Consider the following 20,488-nt stretch of genomic DNA (forward strand, 5'->3'; position numbering starts at 1 on the left):
ATTTCCTTTCAGCAATTAAAGTGAAGCTATAAACAAAACCTCAGAAAAGCAAAACTAATTACGGTACTGAGGCTCAAGGGGATGTAGGTTGCATAAGGAGTGCTGAGCACTGTTTACATTAGAGAAGAGCAACCAGACAATGAATAATAAAAGTTATTTGGATGCCCTTATTTGTGTTATACTCGTCAAGGAATAAAAGGAATACTTACAAAAAAAAAAGACTCATTTGGCTTGTTAAAGAGTCTTTCCACATGTACTTCATACAGCTTTGGGTCAATGGTGACATTTTCCAATTTGCTTCTGTGTAACACACCTAAACTTGATCAAAGGAATATATTTCTACTATATTATTAACTGGAACTCTGTGCTGTTGAATCTGGCAAGATGAAAAAAAAATAACATAAATATCTTATCCAGATACATACGGGGAATTTTTAAACTTCCTCTGAAGCTTTGTATCACTGATCTCCAATTTATTTTTGACAGAATAGATAACCAACCACCTGTTTTAATGTGGCAATTCCAACATTTCATAGACTTCCTTAGCACTACTTCCCAAAAATAGATTTTTTTCCAAGATCCCACGTTTTGCGAGATTTATACATAGGTAAAGTAGACCTAAACTCTTAAAACACAAGGACAAGTGTGCTTTCATTTTACTTTAATATACAATTGTATTAAAGCAGTAGCATCTGGCACACAGCACTCAGCCTGCAGTGCTGTAAATGGAACACTGATGATTCTTTTGGGGGAAAAAAGATGCCATCAAGTTAACATGCATTTCTCAGAATTTTAATTTGCATTTTTAATCCCTTTGAGACTAGCCAAATCAGCCACTTCCAACGGAAGTACTTGCGCATAAAAATAGCCAAATGGCTTATTAGTCTGATGGGGTTAATCAAGGTAGTGAGGTTTCATATGCCTTGAAGAGACCCTGTAAGACTGGTAAACACTGGCCCCTTTGACATGAATTCTCATTGTACTGCTGCATGGAGCATCTGCTCTCTCATTCTGGGATCACAGAAGAACCGGAGTTTCCGGGGTAATAGCTTCACCTCCACAGGCATAGCTTCATACTCCTCATTATCAATGCCAAAAGATCCCTCAGTGCCCTGTGTACAGATAACAGTGCTGATCAGGGTTAAACATCAAACACATTATTTCAGCAACGCTGTAATACTGATATCTGATATTACTAATAGACTACAGTTGAATACTTAGCCGAGTCTTAACCAAGATGAACCCCTCCCTATGCCTTCCAGCCCATTTGGTCTCAACAACACAGTGAGAGCTATCCTTCACTGCACATAATATATTAAGACTCTGTTGCATAAGATGTTACCTCACTTAGTTGCTAATTGGTGATAATTAAATGCTAGGGAGCTTTAATGACCCACATTGTTTATACTGAAGGATTCTTTGCTATTGGAACTACAATTATATGCACTTAGATCTTGGTCTGCCAGTGGTGAGACAAGCTAATCTGCAGAAGTGCCTGTTAAATAACTCCTATTAAATCCATGTTACAAACACCTTTTGGTGTTGTTTTACTATATTGATCTGAAACGTGAGATGCAAAGTAATTCGGGGGTCAGTAATTACTCAGCAGTAGAATTTTCTTAAGCATTTTCTTTGAAGCTGATAAAGTCACCAATGATTAAAACCATTCATCAAAATGGCAGGTTGACATTACCTAAACAATTTTGGTGACTGCTTTGCATGCACTTGACTTAAGGTAGGGCTACGTTACGTGGAAACTCAAACTAGCTCCAAGTGAACTCGTACACCAGAACAGCACAGATTAGAGAAAGGAGCACAGGTTCTGGAAGTCAGAGGTACAGCAGTCCACCTGGATCAACATATCCTGCTTCTCTGCAAAGCTGGTGAGACTCATCTGAGCTGCCTCCAGTTCCTTCATCAGAGCTAGGTCAAGGAGTCAAACAGCACTGCTTTGTGCCATGCGCACATACTCTGAAGATCTTAGCAGCAGCTGCAGTATGACCAGCTCCTTTTATACCACAACCCTTACTTATGGCTCAGCTGTACTTAGCCCAGCACTCCAGAGTATTCTTTCAGAATCACAAAATGGCCACGATACGAGTCTGATGCAAGTATTAGGATGCTGCCTAATCATGACATCATAATTCATGATTTTCACTTGGTAGAGACAGATTTTTTCACCTTTCGACATGTTCTGTTCTCCCTTAATATGGAATTATTTTGCTGAATGATAGATCACTTGAAGGTAGAAATTATCTATGAGATTGATTTCACATCCTTGTAAAAACAAGAAACCATCCTCCCCAAGGCCGTAATGACAGCCTCTTCTTTCTAGGAGGCAACAAAAGACTAATACAAATTACATAGACAGACACAGTTTTGGCTTCTTTTTCAGCTTCATCTATTCAAAGTTTTGAGACACTTCCCTACAGTGATCTGAGCCCCACTGCCTTGTCTCACCCTCCTTGGTCTCCATAAAGCTTCTAACGTTTATCTTCTTCTCTACAGCACAATCCCTTCTAGGGTAAAATGTACATGTCTTCAGTACTAAGGAGAACAAGGTGTACATATGCAATACACCCAAGTAAAAGACCCTTTACAACCACGACCACTGTCTACATAAAAGGTCTGCCACTATTTACTGGCAGAATGAAGCTCCCCCTCTGGTTTACAGACCACTTGGGAAATTCCAGTGTCTCCTGGCCAGGGACTCAGTTCCTGCACTGAGGAACTAACTGAGTGTCTCACTGGCAGTGTAATCAACCTCCCAGATTTGGAGTATGGATTTCTTAATGTGCAGCATCAACTGGTATGAGGAAATAAAGTGACAGAGTTTTCCAGCCTCCTCAGCTTCTCACCTCTGGAAGTTGCAAGATGCATCTGCTGGCTTGGATGCACTGACTCCCTTCAGGGCACGTATGTGGATCACGCATCTTTTGACTTCTGTTCAAACCAAAAGAGAGGTAAGGTAAGATGTTTCTCTCTGAAACAGCCATCTTTAGGCATGATATGCCATTGTGGGTTGGTAAATCACTATGCATTTGGTAAACTTAGAGGTTTTGTATATATACAAATATTTGTGTGTTTAAAAAGTAAAAGACCTTCCCTGTTCTGCTGCAGTCAATACATATCAGTACGCACTGACAGCCTCCAACCAGCTTCTGCTCTGAGGCTCACTGAGCATACAGGTTTGTATATTTGAACATACAGCACAGTTTTGCGCTCCTCACTTACATGCTGAACTGTACAATTCCTGCAATGACTACCATCTCCTATCTCATTGTCCTAGTTTTGGCTGGGATAGAGTTAATTTTCTTCTTAGTAGCTGGTACAGTGCTGTGTTTTGGATTCAGTGTGAGAATAATATTGATAACACTCTCATGTTTTAGTTGTTGCTAAGTAGCGCTTATCCTAAGTTAAGGATTTTTCAGTTTCCCATGCTCTGCCAGCAAGCAGGTGTGCGAGAAGTTGGGAGGGAGCATAGCCAGGACAGCTGACCTGAACTAGCCAAAGGGATGTTCCATACCATAGAACGTCATGCACAGTATATAAACTGGGGGGAGTTGGCCAGGAGGGGCGGGTCGCTGCTCAGGCATCGGTCAGTGGGTGGTGAGCAATTGCATTGTGCATCAGTTGTCTTTTCTTGGGTTTTATTTCTCTCTCTTTTCATTATATTACTTTTCATTACTACTATTATTATTATAATATTTTTATTATTATTATTGTTAGTATTATTTTACTTTAGTTATTAAACTGCTCTTATCTCAACCCAGGACTTTTATTTTTTTTCCCCAATCCTCCTCCCAATCCCACTGGGAGGGGGGAGGGGGGAGCGGCTGCGTGGTGCTTAGTTGCCGGCTGGGGTTAAACCACGACAGTCCTTTTGGCGCCCAACGTGGGGCACAAAGGGTTGAGATAACGACAGATCTGATCAGAACGTGTTAAAATGTTTTAAGTATTCATTGTATTGGTTTAATAGTCACTGGTCACAATGTTGATTCTTTTGCTCTCAAAGTTGGTGTGGTTGTTCTTAAAGTTGCGTTATGTAACACCTTACTTGCAGTATATGCTCCCTGTTGTGCTGTTTATCACCTGTGGGAACTGGGCTAGAGTTATCATATTGTTGTTGTTTGTAACACTGGCTTATGATACGATAGAAGTGCTGGTCGTGAAACTAATCTGGTATTTGTACTCAGCATTGCCGTCACCTCTGTACTTCGGGAGCCATCTATTGGAAACTATTAATAATTACACCCTTTACCTTTGCTCCTCGGAGAGCCAATCTATGGAGGAGACATCTCCGTACTTCGGGTGCCATCTCCTGGAGACTATTAATAATTACACTTTTTACCTTTTCTCCTCGGGGAGCCAACCTATGAGGGAGACATCTTCCCACACCTTCCCCTTCTCTGCCAGGTTAATTACAATAGCGTTTGAGGAGTTTGCAAATTTTGAATATCCTTGGGTTGTTGAACTCAGCATGGTCCTATTGCTAGGAACCAGCATGTTCCTGAATGTGGTTCAGGTCTTGTTCAGGGTTAAACGACTGTTTAAAAATACCACCCAGAGATCAACCCCTGTGACAGGTACTGTGGCGACTCAGACCCCGGTGACAAGCACTGCAGCTGCTCTAATCCCTGCAACAAGCACTGTGGCTACTCAAACCCTGGTGACAGGCACTGCGGCTACTCAAACCCCGGCAACAAGCACTGCAGCTACTCCAACCCCTGCGACTGTGGCTACTCAAACCCCGGCGACAAGCACTGCAGCTACTCAAACCCTTGTGATAAGCACTGCGGCTTCTCTAATCCCCGCAACAAGCACTGCGGCTACTCAAACCCCGGCGACAGGCACTGCAGCTACTCCAACCCCTGCGACTGTGGCTACTCAAACCCCGTTGACAAGCACTGCGGCCACTCAAACCCCTGCGACTGTGGCTACTCAAACCCTGGTGATGGGTGATGCAGCTGAACAAGAGATAATCACCCAATCCCTATCCCTGAGTGAGCTGCGAGAGATGCGAAAAGATTTCAGCCGTCATCCAGGTGAGCACATTATCACCTGGCTGCTCCGATGCTGGGATAACGGGGCTGGGAGCTTGCATATAGAGGGCAAGGAGGCCAAGCAGCTAGGATCCCTTTCTAGGGAAGGGGGCATTGACAAGGCGATTGGGAAAAAGCCACAAGCCCTCAGCCTCTGGAGGCGACTTCTGTTGGGTGTGAGGGAAAGGTATGCCTTCAAGGAAGATGTTGTATGTCAACCACGCAAGTGGACCACCATGGAGAGAGGTATCCAATACTTGAGGGAATTAGCCGTGCGGGAGATGGTTTATTACAACCCAGACAATGTGCAGTTACCCACAGATCCAGATGAAGTCCAATGCACACAACCCATGTGGCAGAAGTTTGTACGGAGCGCACCACTGTCGTATGCCAGTGCATTGGCATTAATGGACTGGAAAGACAAAGAGGGACCAACAGTGGATGAATTGGCTCACCGACTCCGGCAATACGAAGGAAGTCTCTCTTCCTCCCTCGTCGTGGCTGTGGAGAAATTGCCAGACATACTAGCTGAGAAACTGTCCCGAGAGTTCCAGCAATGTGAGGATAAGTTCGGCCTCCCACCTGTACAGACCAGTATCTCAGCTATGAGGAGCAGGCATTCCTCTGGGCAAGAGAGAGGAGATACAAGGTACACACCACGGGGTACCCTGTGGTTTTACCTGTGTGAACATGGAGAGGACATGAGGAAGTGGGATGGAAAACCTACCTCGGTTCTAGATGCACGGGTACGTGAATTGCAAGGAAAAATGATCACAAATGGGAGTTCTTCCAGGAAAATTGCTGCTCCAGTCTCCGGTGAGCAGTGTGAGCGGTGTGCCAGATGGAGTGAAAGGGCTAATCTAACTCCTGATCCTATGAGAAGGAATTCTAAGAATTCTAATCCATTTTTAGAAGAAGTGAGTGGAGGATCCTATGACCAGGACTAGAGGGGCCCTGCCTCCAGCCAGGTGGAGGAGAGGGACAGCTGCATTTTTTGGACTGTGTGGATCCGATGGCCTGGCACATCAGACCCACAGGAGTATAAGGCTCTAGTAGATACCAGTGCACAGTGTACCCTAATGCCATCAAGCTATAAAGGGGTAGAACCCATCTGTATTTCTGGGGTGACAGGGGGGTCCCAACAGCTAACTGTATTGGAGGCTGAAATAAGCCTAACTGGGAATGAGTGGCAGAAACACCCCGTTGTGACTGGCCCAGAGGCTCCATGCATCCTTGGCATAGACTATCTCAGGAGAGGGTATTTCAAGGACCCAAAAGGGTACCGGTGGGCCTTTGGTATAGCTGCCTTGGAGATGGAGGAAATTGAACAGTTGTCCACCTTGCCTGGTCTCTCGGAGGACCCTTCGGTTGTGGGGTTGCTGAGGGTCGAAGAACAACAGGTGCCAATCGCTACCACAACGGTGCACCGGCAGCAGTATCACACCAACCGAGACTCCCTGATTCCCATCCATACGCCGATTCGTCGACTGGAGAGCCAAGCAGTGATCAGCAGAACTCGCTCACCTTTTCACAGTCCCGTATGGCCAGTGCAAAAGTCTAACGGAGAATGGAGACTAACAGTAGACCATCGTGGCCTGAATGAAGTCACGCCACCGCTGAGTGCTGCCATGCCAGACAGGCTAGAACTTCAACACGAATTGGAGTCAAAGGCAGCCAAGTGGTATGCTACAACTGATATCGCTAATGCATTTTTCTCAATCCCTTTAGCAGCAGAGTGCCAGCCACAGTTCGCTTTCACTTGGAGGGACGTCCAGTACACCTGGAATCGACTGCCCCAGGGGTGGAAAGACAGCCCCACCATTTGCCATGGACTAATCCAGAATGCACTGGAAAAGGGTGAAGCTCCAGAACACCTGCAGTACATTGATGACATCATCGTATGGGGCAACACAGCAGAAGAAGTTTTTGAGAAAGGGAAGAAAATAATTCAAATCCTTCTGAAGGCCGGTTTTGCCATAAACCAAAGTAAGGTGAAGGGACCTGCACAGGAGATTCTGGTTTTAGGAATAAAATGGCAAGATGGACGTCATCACATCCCAATGGATGCGATCAACAAAGTAGCAGCTATGTCTCCACCAACTAGTAAAATGGAAATGCAAGCTTTCTTAGGCATTGTGGGTTTTTGGAGAATGCATATTCCAAATTACAGTCTGATTGTAAGCCCTCTCTATCAAGCGACTTGGAAGAAGAACGATTTTAAATGGAGCCCTGAGCAACAACAAGCCTTTGAACAAATTAAATGGGAGGTTGTTCATGCAGTAGAATTGGGCCAGTCCGGGCAGCGCAAGATGTTAAAATGTGCTCCATACCGCAGCCGGGGAGAACGGCCCTATGTGGAGTCTCTGGCAGAAAGCACCCAGGGAGACCCAAGGTCAACCCCTAGGGTTTTGAAGTCAGGGATATCGAGGATCCGAGGCTCGCTATACCTCAAGAACCTGGTTGTGAAAGTACATCATGTAGATGCCCACGTACCTAAGAGTTGGACCACTGAACAACATCAAAACAACCAACAGGTAGACAAGGCTGCTAGGATTGAAGTGGCTCAGGTAGATCTGTATTGGCAACATAAGGGTGAATTATTTATGGCTTGGTGGGCCCATGACACCTCAGGCCATGAGGGAAGAGATGCAACATATAGATGGGCTCGTGATCGAGGGGTGGACCTGACCATGGACACTATCGCACAGGTTATCCATGAATGTGAAACATGCGCTGCAATCAAGCAAACCAAGCGGTTAAGGTCTCTGTGGCATGGAGGACGATAGCTGAAATATAAATATAGGGAGGCCTGGCAGATTGACTGTATCACACTCCCACAAATCCGCCAAGGCAAGCGCCATGTGCTTACAATGGTGGAAGCAGCGACCGGATGGCTGGAAACATATCCCGTGCCCCATGCCACTGCCTGGAACACTATCCTGGGCCTTGAAAAACAAGTCTTATGGCGACATGGCACCCCAGAAAGAACAGAGTCAGACAACGGGACTCACTTCCGGAACAACCTCATAGACACCTGCGACAAAGAGCATGGCATCGAGTGGGTGTATCACATCCCCTATCATGCACCAGCCTCTGGGAAAATCGAGCGATACAACGGATTGTTAAAAACTACATTGAGAGCAATGGGGGGTGGGACCTTCAAACACTGGGATACACATTTAGCAAAGACCACCTGGTTAGTCAACACTAGAGGATCTGTCAATCGAGCTGGTCCTGCCCAATCAGAACTTTTACATACTGTAAAAGGGGATAAAGTTCCTGTAGTGCACATAAAAAATATGCTAGGGAAAACAGTCTGGGTTACTCCTGCCTCAGGCAAAGGCAAACCCATTCGTGGGATTGCTTTTGCTCAAGGACCTGGATGCACTTGGTGGGTGATGCGGAAGGATGGGCAAGTCCTATGTGTGCCTCAAGGGGATTTGATTTTAGGTGAGAATAGCCAATAGATTAAATTGTATGATGTTGATTGCTATATAGTTCTGCCACTGTATGTCATCACTACTATAATTGTTATATGCTATATGAATGGTATTACAGTAAGAATCACTTAGATTAGTGAAGAAAGAACTTTGATAAAACCGAGCGAAGCGCAGTAGTGATGGAACCAGGACTGACTTCAGCATGCAACAATCCAACGCTACACACCATCCTCCTGCTGCGCCCAATGTCATCCGCCTGCTGCACCGCATCAAAGCCCCATCCTGTTCTGCTGACTGAGCGGACTTCACACCATCCCTCCTGCCCAGGCAGACTGTTATGACAGATGGAGCCCAAAGTCATGGACTGAATGAACTCAACAGACGTTTGATAGAGATGGCCCATAGACTGCGGGAATGATATCTGTGTGTATATATTAAAAGACAGGAAAAGTGGTGGTGATTAATCGGAAATGTATCGGAAAGTGTGGGATCTGGGCATGACGTAAATGCTACAGAATAAGGAGTGGATATTGTCCTGGTTTCAGCTGGGATAGAATTAATTTTCTTCTTGGTAGCTGGTACAGTGCTGTGTTTTGGATTTAGTGTGAGAATAATGTTGATAACACTCTGATGTTTTAGTTGTTGCTAAGTAGCACTTATCCTAAGGTAAGGATTTTTCAGTTTCCCATGCTCTGCCAGCGAGCAGGTGTACAAGAAGCTGGGACGGAGCATGGCCAGGATAGCTGACCTGAACTAGCCAAAGGGATGTTCCATACCATAGAACGTCATGCTCAGTATATAAACTGGGGGGAGTTGGCTGGGAGGGGCGGATCGCTGCTCGGGCATTGGTCAGCGGGTGGTGAGCAACTGAATTGTGCATCAGTTGTCTTTTCTTGGGTTTTATTTCTCTTTTTTTTTTGTTATATTCCTTTTCATTACTATTATTATTATTATTGTTAGTATTATATTTAATTTTACTTTAGTTATTAAACTGCTCTTATCTCAACCCAGGACTTTTACTTTTTTCCCCAATCCTCCTCCCCATCCCACTGGGAGGGGGGAGGGGTGAGCAGCTACGTGGTACTTAGTTGCTGGCTGGGGTTAAACCACGACACCCATGCACCCACATAACTTACCAGCAACCTAAAAACCCTAAGCCAAAAAAACTGATAGAATTATAGTTATATTGAACTACTAAATTACCATCTAAAAATGAAACAAACAAAAAAACCCCCCTCTTCTCACATCAACACCAGTGAGAGCATTATGTTTCTTCCCAGCTGCTTTTATATCATTCTTGTGAAGAAACCCCCAGAACATCATCATTTTATCCATTCCAAATAATATATCCATTTTTGTCAGTTACTCACTCTCTCTGGTGTCTGTGAGATTCTTATTTACATACTGTACTTAGAGATATGCTACTTTCTTACTTCCGTGGATGTCAAATGGGAGCACATAGAAGGCAGCTACCTGTCTTAGAAAGCTGGTGGTGCAAGTGCCATGTGGTCTTTTTAAAGACTTAGGTTGCTGTCCTGTCACTGGATCAACTGTTAAAGAATAGCGTGTTGCAATTCCTTTCACCACCGTGTGCTGCTGCAGAGTAAGCACAAGCTCTTGGGTACGCTGACCTACCTCTGGCCTCCTGACTGAAAACACACATAACCTTTTGGCTGACCTTTAACGAAGGGTACACCTCACCGCAGGCAGTAACCCCTCAGTTTGGGCCCCTGTCCAGCCAGACAGCAACACACAAATAGCAAAGGGGACAGCAGAGAGTTACAGCATTAATATATCACAGCTCTCAAGCACGGCAGAATTACCACAGATATTCCTCTGACAGGCAATGCCAGCTGTTCCCAACTTTTCTGTCTGTTCTGTAGACTGATATGAAAGAAGAGTGTATTTAAATATTGCCCAGGAAAAGAAGTCACAAAAACATGTCACAAACTCCCTATACACCAAGCCTTCTATGCCCTGAGGAATGCAAGTTCCTCTTAAAATCACAGAAAATCCCAGAGAAAGAACATGAGAAGAGAGGGTTGAAACAGGAGATGACAATCAAAGACAAAGGAAGAAAAGCTAAGATACCAAAGGAAAGGGCAGGGAAGGACGGAAGCAGTATTAACTGTGGAAAGTTTGATTTTAATCAAATATGTATATACTAAAAGATTAATGAGTGAATGTGAGGGAATTAAACATCCTCCTGGCAATATAAATTATAAATCATTTATGGCATGCAATACTGTCAGTTTATACAGTGCTGTACAAACAAGCAGCAAGATTCCCCGCTTAAAGTTTAACCTGCTTGAAGTTTAACATATAAGGTCCTACATATTGCACTCTGGTGAGCAAGTAGAATTTTTTGGTTCATGTCCTGGTTTTGGCTGGGATAGAGTTAATTTTCTTCTTAGTAGCTGGTACAGTGCTGGGTTTTGGATTTAGTGTGAGAATAATATTGATAACACTCTCATGTTTTAGTTGTTGCTAAGTAGCGCTTATCTTAAGCCAAGGACTTTTCAGTTTCCCATGCTCTGCCAGCAAGCAGGTGTGCAAGAAGCTGGGAGAGAGTATAGCCAGGACAGCTGACCCGAACTAGCCAAAGGGATATTCCACACCATAGGACATCATGCCCAGTATATAAACTGGGGGGAGTTGGCTGGGAGGGGCAGATTGCTGCTCAGGCATCTATCACCGGGTGGTGAGCAACAGCATTGTGCATCACTGGCTGTTTTTTCCCTTGAGGTTTTTTTTTTTTCCTTTTTTTCCCCCCTTTTTTTGTTATATTCCTTTTCATTACAATTATTATTTCATTATTATTGTTGTTAGTGTTATATTTTACTTTAGTTATTAAACCGTTCTTATCTCAAGCCACGAGTTTTACCTTTTTTTTCCCAATTCTCCTCCCCATCCCACTGGGAGGGGGGAGGAGCGAGGGAGCAGCTGCGTGGTGCTTAGTTGCTGGCTGGGGCTAAACCATGACAGTCCATGAAGGTAAATGAGCCTCTGTATAGATGCAATTAGGCGGTCAAGGTAATCTCAAAAGAGACAAGACATGGAACTAAAGATCAGTCAAAGGAGAACGCTGGTAGAAGCAAATAGACAGAACTCCACATGCAGTGATTGCCTCTCTAGTGACCCAGTATAAGAGGATCAGAAATCATTTCCATTTGATTCTGCTCCTTACTCAAGACAAGACAGCAAAGTGAAACAGGAGCAAGACCAAAGCCTAACAGCAACAGTTTCAATTGATTGTTTTATCCCACTCCATATGCTGAATCACAAAAATACAGGCAGAGAGAGAACCACAACACCTACTGCAGATAACACACACAATTTTAATCTAGTTTTCATCTCCAGAAGCAGCCAATGCTAAATGATTCAGAGCAAGATTCTCTAACTGAAAAAATCAGTCTTCTGCACCATAGCTGGTAACTGTATTCATGCCCTGGAGTGACAGCTCTCCATGCTTTCATATACAGAATCTAAGCTGGCTACCAGGATGTGGATTACCAGCGCTACACTTTCCATCCCTGCTCTCCTTCCCTCCAGCACTTCTTAGTAAGCACTACAGTGTACCCACCTGTTCTTCCCCCACCTTATCTTAAACATCAGCTCTACCCCTGCTGCAGATGCTCTTGTTCACACAAATCTGATCCACAGCCGGAGGGCACTTTTATACACCTGGGATGACCTACTCCTTCCTTTGAAATCCAACAGCAGTTGCTGACCAGCACTCTGACGCACCTCCCTACACCCCCCCCGCCCCCGCCACACACTGCCTGAGCCTGCATGGTAGTTTCCCCACTGGATGCGTGGTTTCCTTTGTGTGATCCATCAGTTCTGATCAGCTCGTGTTGGTGCCCTCTTCAATATAAAAAAAAACCTTGATACCTGCACTGATAAGGTATTTTCCCTAAAAACCTTTTCAACCCCCAAAATTCTGGTGGAGTTTAAAACTATGCATTAAAAAAGAAGAAAAAAGAAAGGGATTCTTCACACATTTCCAAAGACAAACTCTGTTGGTGTTAGGCAATGGGGAGCTTCTAATAACAGGCTTGATTCAAACCTAGCTGCCAAAGGGCATTGTGCAGTGGGGAGAGCTGCTCTGAAGACCCTGATTTTGCCTTGCAAAAACAGGGCACATTTTTTCTGTTCTGACTCCTCTCTGTAGGACTAACCAGTCCCTCCCGCTGCTCCCCCACCCCAAACACCCCTCCTTCTCTTTCTTTGTTACCTACAGACTTTTGGGCACTATTTAATCAAAAGAGCTTGTTTCTTTGAACTTTGCTTGAACAGCAGCTCAAAGCTTTTTGTATTGCCTCTAATTAGCTCTAGCCAGCAGGGCATGTTAACTTTCATCACAGGCTTTTTCTGCATGACAGTGTAATTGCAATCAGAAAATGTGACATACTACTGTGTAAAGCATGTCCAGTCCACATGGGAGGCATTCTTTACAGTGGGTGTACATTTGAATACCCCTCCCTTAAATCACACAAATTCATCCACATTTTTTCTGCTATCAAAGTGTCCAAGAACCCAGTATAGCATCTCCTTTGTCTCCCTCCTTTAAGAGGCCAGATTCCTCTTGCTGCTAACGGGAAAACCTCCTCCTCCTTTCCTTCTGCAGCCTTCAAAGCAAAGATTTCAGTCCCAAGCAACCTATGGTCCACATGGCTCATGCAATTTAAAAGTATTTGCAGGTGGTAACCTGACCTACTGTGTATGCATAGGTCAGAAGAGCCTATACCCACTAAGGCTCGTGGGATGTTCAAATAAGGGGCCTGCTGCTGCTATTAGTATCATAAATAGGACATACATGCAGGAATTATTAGGGTGATGACAAGCAGGTAAAACTGTGTTGAAATCTTTCCATGGATTTCACTAGAGGGAGCTCTAAGACTAGAAAACAGTATTAGCAAATAACGTAACATGCAAAGAGCACCCCTGGATTTAGTAGGAAAATCTGTTGCTGTTAAATACTGCACTGAAGATGCAATGTATTTGCTAGTGGGACTGTATGGAGGAGCTGGAAAAAGCAGCTCAGATTTGTGTCTGGTGAGAGCAGGAGGAACAAGACAACATTCCAAGCACAAAGGAAGCAATACATGTTCACTTTTTCTCTACATGCTGCTTCTTCATACCTGCAGCCCTCTTACTCCACATACAAGCAACACCAATATGTTTGCTTAAAGTTCCTGTTTAAATTCACATCTTCCAAAAGTTCTTTCAGCTCAGACCTAATTTCTCACAAGAGTTATTGAGACAAGGGAGCTCTTCACTTAGAAGCAGGGCCTGTCTCATCAGAGTTCAAAAATTCCAGGTACCTCTAGTACAAACATATCAGCTCTGTGACCCGCCTCTCAATCCACTGAGCAACTAGGGCTAAAAGATTCTGGGGATAAGTCTGTACGGCTGTCTATAAAACTCAGTTATGACTGTATTATCCAAGTAGCACCGATCAATACCAATGAGGAAAAAGATGAAAGGTATGGCAAACTCAGAAGCTAGGAAGAATTCCAGGTAGACTGCTCTGCCTTGTTTCCAGAAAGAGAAAATTAGTAAGAATTTTAAAGAACAAAATCAGTAATCCTCATGAAGCATTACTGACTGGTGTCCTTTGCAGTCCTCTGCTTCTGAATTTTGCAGCACAAGATCAGAGAAAAACAGCACGCTTCTCAGAATTAGTGTTCCGACTCATGCAGAGATTGTCATCTTTTTGCAGCCTTCCCATACTCACCCTCTGTTTACAAACTGTCCTTTGCTGACAGTATCTGCTTCAATGCAGATATCCATGAAGTCTTCAGTGCGCTATGCAAAAAAAGATTCAGAAATCAAGCAGTTAACATTTCAAAATGCCACACCCGTGATACTGCAATATGTTCACAAAATGCCCAGTCCTTTGTCCCACAAAAGGAGGCAGGAGATGCATTTCTGCATTTCATGCTTGTTTCCACTCTCAACTTGAGATTCGGATTATAAATTAGAGATAGTAATTTCTCACTGATGACTATTCAACAATAAATACCACAACAAGTGAAATAATGATTCACACATTTGGCTTCTTGTTACATTTCACACACTTACTAAAGAGAGTAATAGCAGATCACTTGGGTTTACTTCTGTTCACAAAGATTTCTAATCAATGGGTCTTTCAGGAATTTAAGCAATAGTACAATTATGCAACATTTGTTCACCAAACACTACAGTAAGAGAATTTTAAACAGTACAAATTAGAAGTCGAAGTGTTCTTGATATCATTCCTTTAAACTCCTTACTTAGCTTCTCGTCTGTTTACAGCCTGCCCTTAAACCAAGTATACAGTAAAGCTTTTGCCGGAAAAGCAACTTTGATTAAGATGCAATTCATTTTTTATTTGTTTATTTTATTTTAACATTTCTGTCCTGGCAGAAGTCCTAGTGCAGATGCAATCAAAATGACAAAAGTAAAAATAAATGCATCTATTAGTATAACTTGTTTTATTTCTTTGCTGTATCTGCAGAGGTAGGCTTGGCACTGTCTGAGCTGCACCTGTATGGCTTTATCAGCTTCTCTTCAACAGGACAGCCTAGCCATGAATCTGAGGTGAGACAGAAAGACCAGGAGTGGCTGACAATACTCAGCAGATATGCCCTGGTATTGATTCGAGAGGGCTGTTGTTCAGCTTTGATAACTACAGGGACAATGGCTTCAAGAGCGGGAGTTAAAAGCAGTTATAAGGGGTCCACATCTGTAGAAAAAAAGATGCAGTACCAAGATACTTCCAGTTCTAGAAACAGAAAAGTACAACTGCCCTAACATAAACTTGTCCATTTCTCTAGGCTATGCAAGAGACCTGAGAAACCGACATCACTTCTTTTTCCATACCAGTATTAAAGTGCATCTTGAAGGCATAAAGGAGAGAAGAAAACAAACAAACAAACAAACAAACAGAAAAGGACATAAGGGCTAGTCTGTGGCAATGAGATACTTTTTCAGTTCTTGGTAGGTCTGTTTTCACTTTACATCACTGACTCCAATCCAGTTCAGCGACCAAAACTGTTCTGTTCAAGTGCCATCTAGAAATGACTAAAAAACCAAATACCCAAATACTAGTCTCTGTCTAGCTTCTACCATTACTAGGACACTGGTGGTCCAAATCATGAGCCACTGATGAAGAAGAAACTAAAATTTATGTGGCACATTCTAAGAAGAAAACTGGAGGAAATTTTAAGACTAGATTTGCCTGGGTTTTTTTTTTGTCTGATCCTACAGAGATAACATATCAATATAACACAACTTTTCAGGTTCTTAAAGACCCTGAATTCTGAGCAAGAAACATGTTGCAGTAAGTTCAACATCTGTTAATCTGGGTGTAGTGGCAGTGGTTTCCTGCAGCCATGAGGAAGACATGAAGAGCAGCTCACCAGTTCAGGATCACTGTGTGAGCATTTTCCAGTAAAATTGAAGACTGACATCTATCCAAATAGCTTTCACAGCAATAAAATTGCACCAAAACACAGAGATAAGCCAAAGACAGGTTTTAAAACAGTGAGTGAACAGCATGAGCATGCTAAGAATGTTATGACAGGAACAGTTCCCTTGCTCCCTTGGTTCTACTCTTCCACAACCACCTGCATTTCCTGTCCTTCAATTCAGTGTAGCCCCTGTCCTTTCTCCAGTCCCAGTTCTTTTTAACTCTTTGCTCTGCAAGCCAAAAGAGAGAGAAAAAGCCACAACTGCAGGCAGACATTCAGGCTCTGCTTCCTTCCAGCACCAGCTGATAAATGAGAATCACTCTCCCATGGGTCAAGAAGGAAAGGAGTGCCTATTTTGATGCTTTGTTTTCTCCTGGGCAATCCTAAAGCTTCTGTTTGGCTAGTGAAACCTTCTCATTGTACAAATTCTTCCTGATCCCACTGCATCCCGGTTTTACATGGGTCTCCAGTGCTTTTACGCTGGCTCTGAAACTTGCCCATTCCTGGATTCAGTCATGGGCCCCTCCTTGCATGGGGTAGTAAGTTTTATTTATATAGACACAAGAATGGGAGTTTAGCAAGAAAGGAAAACCGTGTGGGCAGGCAGCATTTGGAATCCAGTTAAACTATGGTCTTACTGTCAGATCAAGCTGCCTGTTCCGAGTCGCAATGGAAAGCTCAATGGTGGATAGCTTCAGTTCTTCCCAGTCCTCCGGGGTTACCTCCTGGGGGATTTCTGCGAATCAAGACGAGGAGATACCATTAAGTGGAATTTAATTACACAGATCATCATTTCAGTGCTATGAGGCATAAAACATCAATGCCAGCCCCAAAAATCACTCTGACCCATTGTAACCACTAGCTTTGTTTCTTTCAAACATCAAAATCTTAAAAAAGGAAAAGGGAGCTTGGGAGTACTGAAGGAAAGAAAAAAACACCACCAGCATTCACACAGTAGCAGGAAAGACTATCAAGCAGATTACATGGCAGCTCTGCAAGTCCTTATGCCCAGGGATTAACAGATCTCCTGGGCTAGTATCACAGGAACATTTAGAAAACACATGAAGCGCTGCTACCAAAAAAAGAGGAAACCAATATTCAGGATGCTGTGGTAAGATGTATTTTTTTATAGGAGGAAACTCCACAGTTCAGTTCTCATACAGAGGTCATTTAGTTCATGCTTCTGTCTAAATCACCTCTAGTGATTTAGCTTCTAGCCAAGAAGGAATGAGAAGGACTTTGCCTCACACCAGATTGCGCAAAATATACACTCCCCTTCCTTCTGCAGTCTGCTACATGCACTGCCTAGCTAACAACCCAACCCAAGAGAGGCTCACAGAGCACACAGAAGAAAATTTATGGTACAGAAAGAAATTTAATGTACTAAGAGAAACTTAAGGCTTCTGCATGGCCCAAGTTTTATTGTTCTATTTTAGGTAACATTTGTTGCTCTGTGTCAGCAACTCCCCCCACCTTGGAAAAGAAGGGCTGCTCCTCTCTCGCCAGCTCACTAAGAAGCCATTCTACAGGAGGAAGATTTCAAGCAGCTCGCCCATAAGTGCCAAGTATCACCTATGGAGGCTTCCATAGCAATGGCAAGCAACTGTGAGCCCCCCACCTTTTGGAGGAGATGACCAGTATAACCGAAGTCGTCTGTAAAGCCTCACATACAAAGGAGGTCTGGATGGTTTCTCCTCTGGCTCTTCTGGAGGTCTCTCAGTTGGACCCAGATACACGAGAGCAGCCTGATGTTTCCGAGGCCATTCCTTGCATTTACATGGAAAGGAAAGACAGCAGATAAAGGGCCTTTTGTTTAGCACCTACCTGTTTATTCTGTTTAGTCCTTTAGCCTATTTATTCTGTGCTCCCAAGCACTCCTGCAGAGCTACCCAGATCCCACCACTGCCTCAGCTTACTTTATGGCTCTCCAGCCTCCAGATTCATATGTGAGATGACATCTTTGCAGCTTGAAAAAGATTACCCACAGGTCCCAAGTCTACTAATCTACTCCTTCCCCATATAGAAGTGAGGTATTTTCCCCTCTATAAGCAAAGGGTAAAGGGATGTTTTCTTTGCTGCTGATGTGTGGCAGGGTGACACAGGTGCTTCTGGCTGGAGGGAACAACCAAAACCGGCAAAGTCAACATTAATGTTTGAAAGCACAATTGGTTTCTGTATGGCACAAAGGCAACCTCAAAGAGCAACTGCACAGCAGGGTCTAGTGCAAACAGACAAAGACTACAGTGCTGTGTGCAGCCAAGGGGCACGAAAACCTGGCAGGCCTTTGTTCTCCAACAACTCAAACAATCAAGATCAGACCTTATAGTCAGGTGCTTATAGACAGCAATACAACAGGTCTTAAGGCAAGTCAGGTGAGCTTTATAAAGCATCTGAGGGGGGGCGGGGGGAAGAGGGAAAAAAAAAAACCCAAAACCAAAACTAAGTAACACATTATTCTCGGTGATATTTCAGATTCCAGTGCCGGAAACTGATGGGCTACAGAAGAACCTTAGCTCCTGAAATATTTCCAGATGCTGACAAAGTTTATTTCCTCTCATTTTGTTTTAAAAATAATTTCTGAAATGCTGAAAACATAGGACTTACGGAGGGAATAATATGATTGTTTTTTAAATGTATATACTAAAACAACCCAGCCAAGAGCCCACATGTACTCAATACAATTATTTTTCTATGCACAAAACTTTAGAAGTAGTTTTGGATCATATAGCACAGGTTGTTAAGCTAATTCACCTCACACATCTGAGAGCAAGGAAAGACTCCACTATCATACTTACATAATAAACAGGACAAACACAGGTTGTATCAGTAGGGCAATACACACCAATAAGTATTAAAGGAAAAAGCAGCAATGCTGTGGTAATTTAAGCCTGTATATTTTAGAAGAGATGATAACACTCATAACAATGCCCCTACCAATATCAGAGGTGAGCTCTTTCCCCTTATGCTGTTTTCAGCTATAGGTCATCCTGTTTCAAAGGACAACTATAGCAAAACCAGAAAAGATGAAGTGCATAGCAGCAAAGATAAGCCAGGAAAAGATTAAGCTCAGCAGGCTGGAGCCATTTCTTATAGAAATTAACAAAATGATAACATAAGAGGTACATAAAGCAATGAATACCACAATTAGGGGAGATTAGGTAGAAACTTTTCTATCTTTTTAATGTGCGATGAATAGCTCACCAGTGGAATCCACTATCACTGCCACTAACTGAGGCTAAGGACTCAACAAAAGTGAGAAAGGGGCTGGAGAGAAGTGAAGAATAGGTTTCTATCTAGAATGCCAGCACACAGAATCATCATCTCAAATTTCCTGGGGATGGGGGGGGCGGAAATCTTTCATGGACACATTACAATTTAACTCCCCTTTACAGGAGCTTCCTATAAAGGAAGCATTGGCACTATCACAGACAGCATGGCTGGACTGCACAATCTGATCTACCGTACCAGCTCCTGGGTATTTCCACAGCCCTTCATAAGGCTCCTTATATGTTCAGAGAACAGGAAAAGCATGTGAATGAAAATGCCTCACCTTTCATGCAGGTCAAATTTTAATCTTTCCAGGATCAATTTTAAGCAACAGAGAAGTTTAAGGTGAGATATAAGCTATTAATCTTCATGTTCATTTTACTACACACGGAAGCCTGATTATCAACGTGCATGAGCAGTCTAATTATAGGCACTTCTGCAGATTAATAAATCAGAATGAAATGTTATCATAAGAAAGACTGTTGAGAAAAGGTGACAGAGCACTTTAATGATTATCTTCAGCACCACTACTGCTCTCCAGTTTCAAAGGTGGTTACTGGCTCCCCCTGGTGATCTTGCAGCAACAGATCCTCCGTAAAGAAATTTTTTTTTTAAGTATTCCTCCTCCCCTTCATCTCTTCAGAAGTTAAGTCTATCAATTGGTAGGTATTTTAATGAGTCGAGTTTCACTCCCATTTTATATTGTTACCAGAATCCTTCACAAAAACTTGCAGATAAATTATACAAAGCATAGTCAGCCTTTTCATTTCCCAACTACAAAAACACTTTCTCACAATTATTCTTTACCTTAAACATACTGAAAAAGTGAGCTGCTTTGGTTTTCAGAGGCCCAAGGTACCAGTACCTGAAAAAAAGAACACAAATAGAACTTCTAAGATATCCAGGGGTCGATACCAGGAAAGGGAGAAATCTTGCATGAAGTCAGAGCACACAGACTTGTTTGCCGCTGAAGTTAGTGCTCCCCTACAACCTTTAGCTTTGTGATACTCTAAGATAGTTTCTACACATCACCAGCAGCTTAGCAGTGACATCCCTTTCCTGAGTTACAGATCACCAAAATGCAGTATACAATCTTCACTACAGGCAGTGTGACATCTCAGTAGCAGAATTTTACCCAGTTATGTGACACAACTGGGAATGATTTAAAGGTCTGTGGTCTAACAGCTGGTGGGATGCATCTCCACAGTATGCAATAAAGAATAAGGTTGGAGGAAACTAACAAACAAAAATCAACAGCTTCAGCGACAAAAGCACAGAGCCA

At 43.3% G+C, this 20,488-nt stretch overlaps 1 protein-coding gene across 1 annotated transcript in view; it reads right to left on the bottom strand.

Annotated features, from left to right (window-relative positions):
• Positions 1 to 776: 776 nt before the first annotated feature.
• AGK (acylglycerol kinase) overlaps positions 777 to 20,488 on the bottom strand; it is a 43,956-nt gene continuing 24,244 nt past the window's right edge. Inside the window, exons 10-15 of the mRNA XM_050896698.1 lie at positions 20,014 to 20,071; positions 17,558 to 17,705; positions 16,578 to 16,675; positions 14,223 to 14,293; positions 2,859 to 2,943; positions 777 to 1,112 (exon numbers count right to left, since the gene is read on the bottom strand). Coding sequence (XP_050752655.1) covers positions 975 to 1,112; positions 2,859 to 2,943; positions 14,223 to 14,293; positions 16,578 to 16,675; positions 17,558 to 17,705; positions 20,014 to 20,071 — 598 coding nt within the window. The 3' untranslated portion in view covers positions 777 to 974. The remainder of the gene's footprint in view (positions 1,113 to 2,858; positions 2,944 to 14,222; positions 14,294 to 16,577; positions 16,676 to 17,557; positions 17,706 to 20,013; positions 20,072 to 20,488) is intronic.

The sequence above is a fragment of the Gymnogyps californianus genome, chromosome 1 (assembly GCF_018139145.2).
Source record: "Gymnogyps californianus isolate 813 chromosome 1, ASM1813914v2, whole genome shotgun sequence".
NCBI lineage: Eukaryota > Metazoa > Chordata > Aves > Accipitriformes > Cathartidae > Gymnogyps > Gymnogyps californianus.